General features: G+C 37.9%; 1 protein-coding gene across 1 annotated transcript; it reads right to left on the reverse strand.

The window, feature by feature from the left end:
* Positions 1-10,406: 10,406 nt before the first annotated feature.
* On the reverse strand, positions 10,407-11,835 carry LOC106948085 (uncharacterized). The gene is made up of 4 exons (XM_015033549.1): positions 11,515-11,835; positions 11,322-11,426; positions 10,916-11,044; positions 10,407-10,827 (listed from the first exon to the last, which is right to left on the reverse strand). The coding sequence occupies exons 1-4, from the start codon at positions 11,828-11,830 to the stop codon at positions 10,541-10,543; spliced, it is 837 nt and encodes a 278-aa protein (XP_014889035.1). The 5' UTR covers positions 11,831-11,835; the 3' UTR covers positions 10,407-10,540.
* Between the last annotated feature and the right edge of the window lie 611 nt (positions 11,836-12,446).

Genomic DNA, 12,446 nt, shown 5'->3' on the forward strand with positions numbered 1-12,446 from the left:
CAGGAGGCAGAATCATGTTAAAAGATGAAGTTTAATTTAAAGAAAAAAAAGTCCAAAAATTACAAACAGAAACAAATGTAGGCAGAGAAAATGCAAAAATACAAGCTCACAGCATAAGTACTGGAGGAAGCAGGAGAGACACAACAGAGGAAAACCAGATAGGAGTGGATAAAAAGAGAGATGTGCTGGTAACATCTGACAGTTAAGTTTAACAATGTAAAATAAAAACAACAGGGGCTAGCTGATTAACATGAACACAGGCAGAAACAAGATTGAAACAAACCACCCATAAATACAAGAAAATGATAAAGAAACTAATAACTTGGGCAACACAATTTGCAGTGTTAAAAAAAAGATCTGAACTTTTGAGGCTACACGTCCTTCTAGGTTTACTTTTCCCATCTTTGCACATCCAAAGACTGAAAACATGAACCTTGTTGTTTCACAAGCTAAGCTAGAGGAGGTTGTCTGCATATTGAGAGCTTTGACAGGAAGTTGAACCTCCATTCAAGTATCAAATCATTTGCAACCTGTCAAAGATTTTATTCCTGAATGACCCTGCATTTAAAACCATCCGTCTTCCCATCCCAAACCACTAACCCAAGGAGATGAACATTTAGCTAGTGGACTAGTAAGTTCAAGCAGTGTGAATACTTCTACCACGTACTGTATCTATGAAATGTATGCACGATAAGCAATGCTTACTAAGAATTAAAAGAGGCATCACCTCCCATTATGCTATATTTGGAGTCTTGTGTTCACTGACTGACAGAATATTAGGGAACACCTAAATCCCTCTCCACCCCTCTCCGTGAGCACAACATGCCACAGCACAGTCCACGACTGCATGACGATTGCACCTTGAAGAGGAAAAATGCCTTTTGAAATAACAAACGCTCAAAGCCAGCTCATTACTTCAGTGACATTGTTCCTTCCAAGGCAAGCCTGAACTCTTCGTCGTCATACAAAACTCTGCCCATTGCTCACACACAGAAAATTTATTACCTTTGCTCAAATCCACTTAGAGCAGACTGTGTGCATTCCTCTACTTGTTGGCTGAAGCTAGCTTGAGAGGAATGCCGTACGCCAGCTGAGGAGATGTCAGGTATGAAGCCACACCTCCCTCTCTTTTTTTTTTTTTTTTTGACCACAACTAGGTCACTGCTGCTTGATTGCTTTGCGTTTTGAGGACACAAAGTATTTTAAGAAATTAAAACCTCAAGGTTTGGCTCTAGTTTTGTTTTGTATATTGGGGGGAGGGGTTGAGGTAATGCTACTATGAGGTACCTCAGTTGCAGTAAAAAAAAAAAAAAAAGCTTATATTAAAAAGGCAAGAGATCCATCCATCCAGCCATCCATCCATCTGTAGCTGGGACAATAACAGATGCAGAGCTGTCAGCCACTACAACCCCCATCAGTGCTATCGTGATATGTTAATTAATTAGACGCAATGTCTGTTCATCGTGTTGATGCCATACCTGGAAATATCAAGACCCTGGATGGGACATTTCCTCTAAACCACTGCATCTGAAACCTGAGCCAAACTCAAACTCAAAGTCTAAAAAGTGCTGTATTTTATTTGTTTTCATCTCTTCTAAGTCTAAGCTTTGAATTGACCTTTGCCAGAATCACTGTCATGTTTTATTGCTGGAGTGGATCCAGCCACATTTTAACATAAAAACATAATCAAAATATAATCACTTAAAGTTTTACTTTTTACATAACTTTTTTTTTTTTTTTTAAAGTTTGATCGTTATGTTTTTCGCATCAGAGTTTGTCTAGGTAAATAAAGGGGACAAAAGTCAACAAAATATAGTAAAATGATGGATAAAAATAAGTTCACTCATTGTAAATGTGGTAAGTCAGGGAAATAATTTATTCATTCAATTTATTCACACCAGTGTACTGTCAACATCTACCACAAATGGGATAAACTTCATAAAAAGTTTTTAAGATATTGGACTCACTTATAATAATTATTTCAGGGTGGAAGTTCACTCAGATGTGTTGCTTTGATTTAAATTTAAGAGATTCTAGAGGCATCTTTTGTTTGTGATATTACCTAATATTAATATAAATCTGCAGATTAACTTTTTCAACAACAGTTGTGTCTTTTGGGATGCTTGTGAGATAAATCTAAGTAAAAGTACATGACTAAATGACATTAAAATGTACTCTACTCAGCTGTACTTATTTGATTTGAAAAACAAATACATATTTACAGCATTTTGCAAATCTGTTCATAGCCCTTGAACTTTTTTACACTTTGTAACACTGCAGCCAAAATCTCGAGAGTATTTTATGTGAGATAGAGAGGCAAAATAACGTATACTAATGTAGTGGATTTCAAATGGCACATTGTTTTCATGCTGTTTCCCACAGACCAGCCCATCTCCATCTTTACGGTCTCCACCACCCTTGAACATCTGCTAGATTTGTTGCCCAAATTATCTCTGCAAGATTGTTCAAGTTCAGTCAGTCTAGATGAAAGGTATGTTTGTTTTCCTCTATGTTGTGTGTTACATGTTAGCCAAAAAAAACTATATTTTGATTTCATCAAAACAGATTGCCTCCCCCATCTTCCAAAAGTTTGTTGTGTCCCTTAAATGTTAGTTGGCAAGCTGCCATGACCCATAACTTTTGGCTTCCTTTGGCTTTTTTCAGAAGAAGCTTTAATCTTGCCACTATTCCACAAAGGACAGATTTGTGGATGATTAATACTCATCCTGCCAACATCGGAGGTGCGGATCTTGGTCTTCTTGCTTGGTATTTCGGTTTAGATAAATGGCCATCCCTTAGCAGGTTTGCAGTTGTGCCTTAGGGCGATATAAATTCTCAAATAAAGGATTGAACAGTGCTGCGCAGAATGACAACAGAACAACTTAATTTATTCTGGGATGAAATTATACACAGTTTGACTGTGCTTTGTAATTAAACGTTACCTGAAGGCAGTTAGCTGCAGTGGATTTCTTTTAAGGGAGAAAGAGGTAATTAAACTAGATTAAGTTAATTATTTTTAAGGTGTTAAACAAATAACAACCATGTCACATTTTCCTTCCACTTCACAACGCTTTGCTATTCCTGGTCCAGAAGAATCCACCCAAAATGCAATGAAGTCTGTGGCTATGTGGCTATGATGGGGCAGCATCATAGGTACGAACATTTCTTTTGTCTCTTTGTAAAAAGTGGGCTGCAGAAAAGTGGTAGTTGTTTTCTTGCAGCAAAAATGTCGTGGGTTTGATCTCTGGCCTGGGGTCTTTCTGTACAAACGTGTGCATGTGTGGTTTCTCTGCAGGCACTCTGGCTTCTTCCCACAGTCCAGAACATGACATGTTAGGTTAATTTGTCTCCCTAAATTGTCCTAAAATTGTGTCTCTTTGTTGCCGTGTTAGGGAGTGGCGACCTATCCAGAGTGACCGCCATGTTTATGGTTCAGAGGAAAGGATTTTATTACACTTATTGTGCTGCGTCTCTATTTCCAGAAGGGAAATTTAATTAACAGTGAATCCAACAAAGTTCTTGTTTATTCATTTTCTAATTTAGAAACAATTTTAAAAAGGTCACAAAAGATCCAACGCTTGAAGCTGGCGCATTTAAAAAAGATGTCTGGGATTGGTCATTTGGATATCCCTGTTAAGGAGCTCCATCTGAGGCAGACCCAAATCACCAGCTGCTCCTGGGCTCACTGCTCTGCTGCTCACTGACAACTCCAAGCAGCAAACATTGATGAGTTCATGTACAGGAGGAATTCCAGTTGTGAAGCGACAGCTGGTGTTCAGCATATGGTCGCTACAACATGACCTGTGTGCAAATAATATATTTTTTTGAAGTTGTTACCGTAACTATCGACGTTTTTCAGCCTGTGGTGGAAGAACACACGAAGGATTACATCGCATATATCCTTGATGCAGAGCTTAAATTAACTCAACAAAATGGTCGTCCCTTGCAGGCTGATGTGAGGATCTTCTTCTTTTTCTTTGGTTGGACCCAGAAAAATGCAAAATATTTGATCAACCTGTAAGAATGCCTTGAAGGACACAAAAGGAAGGATTTCCTGTCAGTTTGAGCATCAACCTTTATGAATCTTCTTATAATTAAGGTTTCCACTGAAGGATGCAAAGTTTGTATACTGAATACAAATATATGTATATACATGTCTTTGTATGTATATGTATGCACATACTTCCTCGGTACATGACCTAATGTCTATTTTACTTGTGTGTATAAAATCAAAGTTATTAAGACCCAGCACAGGACCCGGTGGCACCCCACCATTAATCAGCAAATCAGAGTTATGTTTTCTTTTTATTTGTTCGAACTGGTATCTGTTATTAAGGTGATCCATGTGGTCTTTAAAACAAATTGTTGTTAAATATCACAAGCAAAATCTGTGGCCTTAGCAGCATTAAATATCAGAATGTACAAATAAATAATATCGTCTGAGATTTACTATGAGATTTAGAGTTCTATACCTTTTTTAACCATGAGTGACATACATATGCATATTTTTTAAATTAACTCTATCTGCTGAGAAGTGTATTAATCAGACTCTCTCCTCCTTTTCATCTAATTAATTAGTATAGTCATATTGTGCTATTTTCTACTAGAAATGATCAATGTACTTTCATTTTTATTTCTTTTCTAAGAAAAGAGTATCATACAAAATGTTTGTTTTTTCTCAGTAGTCTTGAACCAATTATCTGCAAACGCAGCTGTCTTGATTTTTTTTTATCTGTAAGTCTTTTTTTTTTTCCATGATTGCCACATCTAACTGACTTTGAAGTTTTGATTAAAGTCTTCAAGAATAAACAGCAGCAAGACCACAAAGATCTGAATTTTCATCGTGCATCTTTGAAATAATTTTGTGTCATGAGTTCCTGTGGGAACAAGTTTGAAGATAACTAATTCAGGAAGCCCATATTAAAGTCAATGAGGCAGAGTTTAATAAATATACTGAAAACACCGCCCCGAAGGTAAAATTCTGCTGTAAAGAGGAAGCTTCAAACTGCTTGGATGGACTGCCTTGAAAAAGTAAAGAGGACACATTAAAATGCCTCGACAAGAGGAATGTGCTGTTTTTTTTTTTTTTTTTTAATTCATGCACCCAGATATTTTCACCTAAGAAGCTATTCATTTTTCTCTCAAATAAATCTACTGCACTGACAAAGGTTTTACTTGAAGTGAGAAGTTAGACATGCAGCATCGTAACATAATAAACAAATGTTTTCCGGTTCTGGAAGTACAAAGGCTGACTGACACTGTCATGCAGTAGATAGTCATGGTTGCACAGCCGGGATGTGACTTTCAAGAGCCTTTTTGAGGCCACCCAGAACTGCATGTTTCACCAAACAAATATCATCAAGGCAGATAAGCACATAGCCAAAGTAAATCAGATTGTTTTTCATTCTTTTTCAGATGGAAAGTGTATCACAAAAAAGGACTTGTAGCTCCATATAAAACTCACTTCCTCTTTTATTCAAGATAATGTCCTCAACCTAGCAATCTTTAAATATAATTTCATCAGCGGTACAAACACCAACCATCGGAGCAAAGACATTTTCTTTACTCAACACCCTGATTGTTTAGTAAAGTCTATAAATGATTCGGGAAGTAATTATGCCAAATTTTCCCCCACCTTTCAACTGCAGATCTTTAAATGCAATTCCGCAGGTTGCTGCAAAACAGCCTATAGTTATATATAATTAATATAACTTAATTTAAAATCCAATGTAATGTAATTTAATGCGGAGTAAATCAAGTAATAGTTACATTCAAAAATCAAATTGCACGTTCCAGGTGTCATCAAGTCTTATTGCAAGTTTGGTCTCATTTGTAAGCCTATTTTAACCACTGCTGCATTTTTTTATGGAGGTGAATGCAGGAGTGCAGGTCTAGACCAGAGGGTCGAATTCTCCTTGCATTGTAACTTAATTCACTCTGACAACCTCACATGCGCACATTAGCCATATTGCATTTCCTTTTTAACTCCTCTTTTAACTAAAACTCACACACATGTTCAACACTGTATCATGTAAAGAGATGAAATCAGTTCCTCTCACAAACAAAACCTTAATTTGACCCTAAATTTGGGCTATAAACTGAAATATTCATTTCGGTGAAATAAACTGACAATAGTGACTGAGTACACTCCTTGAATTTTGATCTCTCTTGCTGAGTTATTTGGATGTGAGTACAATCAGGTGTTTTCATGACTTTGAGCAGATATGCATCTGTAGATTCTGGCCAAAGCGTAGGGCTTCATTTGCACCGAATTGTTGGCTCAGGCTGCCCTCTCTTTGCATACCTGCGCTTGTGCATGATTCTGCATGCATGCATGAATGCAAAGGTCTTTGGGTTTTTCTTGCTCGCAACTTTTATGTACCAGAAAGGTTGGGTTACAAAGCAAAAGGCACACTGATGATGCGTTTTGTTGCACACATGCTGTCTCTCATTTCCACTGAACAAGTTTAGAAAGAAGTGCAGTAAAATTCACACTGGTCACTTAACATTTTCGTGGCATGGTTTTGATTTAATGGTGTCTCCTGCTCATCTGTGATTGACCAAAATACATAAAACAGATGAGACTTCTCTTTTAAAATCTGGCTGAAAGAAATGCATGTTTGGTCTTTGCTTGCCTTGGGCGCTATTGCCTGCACCTAACATGTTTGTTTTTTTTTTTTGCAGAGAAGGAAGAAGAGTGATAGCGCCTACTGGGGGCTTCAATATGTTTACAACTGTAACACAAAACATTGTCTGGCATAACTCCTGAGTCTTTCATGACAGTGAATTTTTAGTTTGAGGCGTCATAAATGCAAATGCCGATATAGAATGATGAAGCCAAGAGGAGCTAAAATTGAATTTGTCCTGTGGAAATAAGTAAGCATAGTTCTAACAAATCTCAGTAACAACCCATATGATCCAAAAATACAAATAATGTATATATTTTATGCAATGAAGGGAAAATCTATTGTAATATTTGCTAAAGACTGACGTTCTTTATTACTTTCAAGCACCTGGTTGTGGCTTGTTTAGGATGATAGGATGCTCTTTGCAATTGAGGACTGGAACTCAGTGGATTCTCGCTGAAGCATTTAGAAGTTTAGAAATGTGTCTGTAACCATCAGTACCCTTTGCAAATACAAGTTTGTGAAGGTTTTGAGAGATGCTTCCTTTTATTTATCAGTGACTCCCGATCAGGTCTTCTTCAAAAGGATTTTATCTCAAGGGATTTTCTGGTAAAATAATGGTTTGTTATACCATTGTCATGAGAAACCTGTTTATAGGATGTTAATTAGGACTAAACCAGCTGACAATAAGGTGCATTGATAGGGAACAAGATGGCTTACCAAATATTGACAGACTGCAGCTGGTCACCTCTTTTTCTGCATGTTCTCGGTGCATTGTAAATTCTCTTTGTTACGCAAAACTTATTTATGTCCTCATCTCTTTATTTAATTTCTTATCAAGTATGAATTATTTGAGTTGTTAATGGCATTTTGTGTAAATTGCCTTTCAGTAGTTCCATTAGAGATACATTTACTGAGAAAATGCTGTTTGACATGTCGGATACTTTCTCCCCCACTGAACTTCACAATGGCTTTATTGTCATTGTCTTAAATCACCCCGTAATTAGTTATTCTTTATTCAGATCCAATACTAATCTCTCGAGAGGCGTATTCTTCTTCCCAGAACTGACTTTTTAAGCCTATAATGAATCTGTCCTTTAATTTCAAAGTCAGAGAAGGCGCTGTCATTCCCTTGTTATGTGTTTCTGTGTGTATGAACACATACATACAAGTATAGACACGAATGTAGACTGTAAACTTTCACCGTTTTTTTTTCTACTATATTTCACTGTTTTGACAGTTTTTCTGTGTTTTTCCTCCCTGTGTATCCAGCGAAATCCTGACCTACCAAGACGACGTCCCACAAACACTGTAAGTGATTCTCTCTAAAGCCCTTTCTCATGAATTCAGCCCTGACCAAAACATTCACAGTTCAGCAGATCCTCATGCAAAAGCCGTAAGTGAGACAGAAAAGGCACGCAGCATTCCCGGCACAATCACAAGTCTAATGAGCCTTCACACCTTAAGCTTCCCCAGAGAGATGTGCAAAAAAAAAATAAAAAAAAATCCAAATGAAAGACTATCTTAATGAAACAATGACTAAGGTTTTCAAATGGGGAAATCCCTCCCTCATTAAAGACTTTTAGCCAAGATCCATTGCATTCATCAATTTCTAAATTGCGCCTAAACAAAGGAATTTCCCGAGATAGCACGCATAATTAATTAAAATACTGTGCGCATGGGAATTTTTCAACTTAATATCTTGTGTTTTGTGTGTGTGTGTGTGTGTGTGTGTGTGTGTGCTGTCAGAACTGTGGGAATGATACTAAGTTTTAAACGAGGAAGAAGCTCAGATGAAAAAGCTAGAAAAGCTCCTTCGGCTTAGCCTTAACCTTAATAGTGGCACTGCGGGGACACCTAACATAGAATTAAATGCAATTATGAAAAAATGTTTCCAACCAAAGAGGTACCTGTGAGAGGGAAACCAGAGAGGCTGTGTTCTTCACACAGCCCCAGGTGCCTAGAGGATATGGCAGTCCTTTTCATATTGGCAGCTGTTTGATCAGACTGTGCTCTTGTGCTGTACCGTAGCTTCAGGTCTGAGCTAAACACCTCATCAGATTCAGAGGAGACACTTTGTCTCCAATGCACTCCGGGCTCTTTCCATAAACACACCTGAATGATTCCTTTGAGCCCGCTTGCTTGATTCTGGCCTATATTTTACTTTTAGAAGGCGGAAGGTGTCCCACAGAATTGGAGTTGGAGTGTTAGTCTAGTGTCACGACGACTTGTAGGGAAGGCGTAAGAAATTGTGCCATGTTATAGTTTGCAGATTGATTGTGAGAGATAATCTGTTCGGCGAGCAGCAGAACAGGGACTGAATTCCCCACAGACGCTGGCTGTGAAAAGAGACTTACCTCTGTGTTGATCATGGTTATCAGCCATATACGAGATGGCTGATAACAGAGGTGTGGCGCTCTCCAAGTGTGTGCGTGTAAGTGTGTGTACGTTTGCATGCACTTGTGCGATCTGAGTGACTGCACAACAAAGAGTCTGAATGGATTTAGTCAAAGCTCAAACGCTGATGCAGCTGCATTCCCGGAGGTTTATGATGTGAAACACCAAAGGAAAGGAAACAATGATCGCATTCATGAGATGTCATTTTCTCCCACTTTTATCTCTGGAATTTGTTGAGTATTTTACCTCTTTTACACAATGTAATGTGATCAAAACTGTATTTTGTTGTTCGTTTTGGCAAATGGAAGTTACCGCTGCAGAGGATTCAGATTTACAGCCTTGCTGATCAAATATAGTGAAAAAATAAATAAATAAAACGTTCATCTCAATCGCCAGTGTGATGAGAAAGGTTCTGCACAACATCTGAAGAGGCAACATCCATGTATATATATGGCTAAGAATTTAGGCCCACCCCCCAATACAATGAGGCTGGCAGACACAGATTCATGCACAGCATTTCAATCTGGAAAGACTCAGACGGAGAACAAGGAACAATTAAAAGATTTAATGACAGCAATGAATAACAGTTCTTTGGCGCTCGGGCCCCGGCAGCTGATTTGAGCTGAGATTTGATGTGAACTCGATGAACATCCCGATAACTGATTAGGGATGCTTCCCCCCGGGGCCCGACACTGGTGGTGGTGGTCAGGAAGGGTTCCATCCTGGAGAACCGAAGGATGAGGGTGGAGATGGGGAGGTGATGGGCTGAACGCAGCTGGGAAGCGTCTGACGGTTTGGGTGTGGATCCTTTATGCAGAGCCTGATTGCTGATTGAACGTGCAGGGTGAGGTCCAGGCTGAGGACGGGGATGAGCATGACGTCGATGGGTGAACGGAGGGGGCGGAGTCTTCCAGCTTGAACTTCAGCTAAAGCTCCATTTTACTTGGATGAAGGTTTGACAGATTCTTCTGTTCTGTTCCATGTCCTGTTCATCCTCCTTGTTCTTTGCTCTTTTTCGAGACCAGTAAGTTTTCCTTTCTTTTTTCATTAAATCTTCAGTGTTCGTTTTCAAGTGGCTGTCTGTCGCTCTGGCAAAAATAACATTAATAGGAATTATTTCATTATTACCAGAAATATTGTTCTCTTTCTTTCTTTCTTTTGGAAAGAAATGTCCAAAATCCTCTTTTGGACATTGTGAAAGGATCTATTTTATGGGAGCTTGTGACATGAAGTGTTTGCTTAATTATGGTAATACATTTCAAACATACCTCACTCAAACTACCCAAAAAGTAAATAAAATTGAAAGTTATCTGTATGAAGAATAACATATAACAGGTTGTAGGACCTTTATTAGGTCAAAGGAGTCATGAAAAAGTCAGAGTATTACATGCAGAAATATTACAAAATTTGATCTTTAATTTTGTCTTTGTCTGCACCAACAAGCTCTTACAAGTGTACTTGGTGTTGCTGTGTCATAATATGATAGAAGTTTATGAAATACAAAAAAATATTAACAGCTACAAGGAAAAGAGAAGAAATCCACCAAAGGTTGTTCTGTGATACTGGTCATCCCAGGCATTCCCCGCTAATTGCAAAGCAACAAGATCTCCAACCTCCAACTCCAACACAACTCCATTGGACACATTGTCCTCAGGATCTGTGGTTGTTGTGTGTCCGTCCCCTGATAAAACTATGGGATCATTATTCTTCACTATTCTTATTATCATTTTACTCTCAGTACTGAGTGCAATATGAGCGGTGAATCTGAAGTAATAGACTCCTCTTACTGGTGCAGTAAAGAAACCTGAAAAAAGATCAAGAAGTATTTTGAAACTTAAGAGAAGAAACAAGTCACTTTTTCTTAAAGTAAAAGAAAAATCTAGAAGGTTTACCTGTGATTGGGTTATAGTGGTTTCCAGTGTTAGTAATCACATTTCTGAACACCATGGTGGTATAGTCATTGTAAAATGTGTTTCCTGCACCAGTTACCAGTAGAGAAGTGGAAAAAGCCACTTTGCTCACTGCAACAAAGTTTGTGAAAATATCAGTTAGTATCATATAATTAATGTTTCAAAAGTTGAAGCAATAGTAAATAAGCACAATAATCTTTCTAAAAGTTTAAATCTAATCTGAAAACCAAACACCTCAGATTTTTGCTATATTACCATTTTGAGCATAACTGAAAAAATTTTTTTGAATTCACATTTTAATGTACTAACAAAAATATTGTGTTGACAAAAACAATTCTATTTTTACTATGAAACAAAAACATAACAAATATTTTGTGTCAAACATTACCTTCATATTTCTCCTGCAGCTCTTCTACATGAGCTACGTTCACCAATAGCCTGTCCTGTACGATGTTGAGTTTTTGTTGAGTCATTGAAAGCTCAGCAGATTCAGCTGAAGTGATAAAAAAAAATGTAATTGTAAATATTCACAATTCACAGATTTTACATTAAAGATCCTTCAACCAAGGTTCAGTAGATACCTTCTCCCTCCATCTGCATGTCTTCAACCAGGGTCTCTACTGCAGTCAGCCTGTCCTTCATCAGACTGTCATTTTCTGCCAGTTTTGCTGACAGTAGCCTCAACTCTACTGCTTGCACTTCCACCAAATCTCGCAGGTTTCTCAGCTCCTCCCAGATGTCTAGCTGAAGCTCCAGCTCTTCCTTATTTTTCTCTGATCTGGACATCTGACTCTCAGGCTCATCCTCTCCACTAATAACGCTGTTACTGCTGTGTTCTTGTGCCCTGTGCAGATTACAGAGCAACAAGATGAAGAAGAAGGTTAAAAAGGCTCTCATGATAAACTTGTTTACTAGCTTTCTGCGTGTGCGATGTGGAAATTGGGGTATTTATATAGGTTACGGTCAAATACGTCAGGAGGATGCTGATTTATCAGCACTGTGAAAAAGCACACCTGCAGGTTAGTTTGGTGTGCCAAGTAGAAGAGGATTAACCATTACACAAATAATGTAATCCTGGAGGAGCAGAGTGCCTTGCAAAAACTTTTTAAAATTTTGTCACATTAAAACAAACATGGTTAAATTTTATTTCAAGATTAATCACAAAACCTGCAGGTAAGTTTGCAGCCGCTCAAAATCAACATTTACAGCATAGTTGCACAATTTCATCCTGCATGGGAGTCATGGAAAAAGTTGTGGCTTTCCAGAAGGAGAATTTGACCCAGTTCACAGAGGTAAAGGCTTTTCTGTTTGGAATATCATGTTCTACTCAGATGGGGAAATGATAAAGTTGTTTGGCCACAGAAACAGCCAGCATGTTGGTGGTAACTCTGTTATTTTAAAATATATTATTTAATAAAAAAAAGCAAAAAAAAAAAAAAAAAAAACCCCAAATCTAACCTCTTTCACATATTTATCACAAAATTATTTTAAAGTAAACTCTGTTGGGTTAACC

Source organism: Poecilia latipinna, unplaced genomic scaffold, assembly GCF_001443285.1.
Source record: "Poecilia latipinna isolate Pla-1442-1.1 unplaced genomic scaffold, P_latipinna-1.0 Scaffold271, whole genome shotgun sequence".
NCBI classification, from domain to species: Eukaryota; Metazoa; Chordata; class Actinopteri; order Cyprinodontiformes; family Poeciliidae; genus Poecilia; species Poecilia latipinna.

Coding starts and splice junctions, on each gene's coding strand:
- LOC106948085 (XM_015033549.1), bottom strand. CDS start 11,830: ATGAGAGCCTTTTTAACCTTCTTCTTCATCTTGTTGCTCTGTAATCTG. Junction 11,427..11,514: donor CATGCAGATGGAGGGAGAAG/GTATCTACTGAA, acceptor TTATCACTTCAG/CTGAATCTGCTGAGCTTTCA. Junction 10,828..10,915: donor CCACTATAACCCAATCACAG/GTAAACCTTCTA, acceptor ATCTTTTTTCAG/GTTTCTTTACTGCACCAGTA.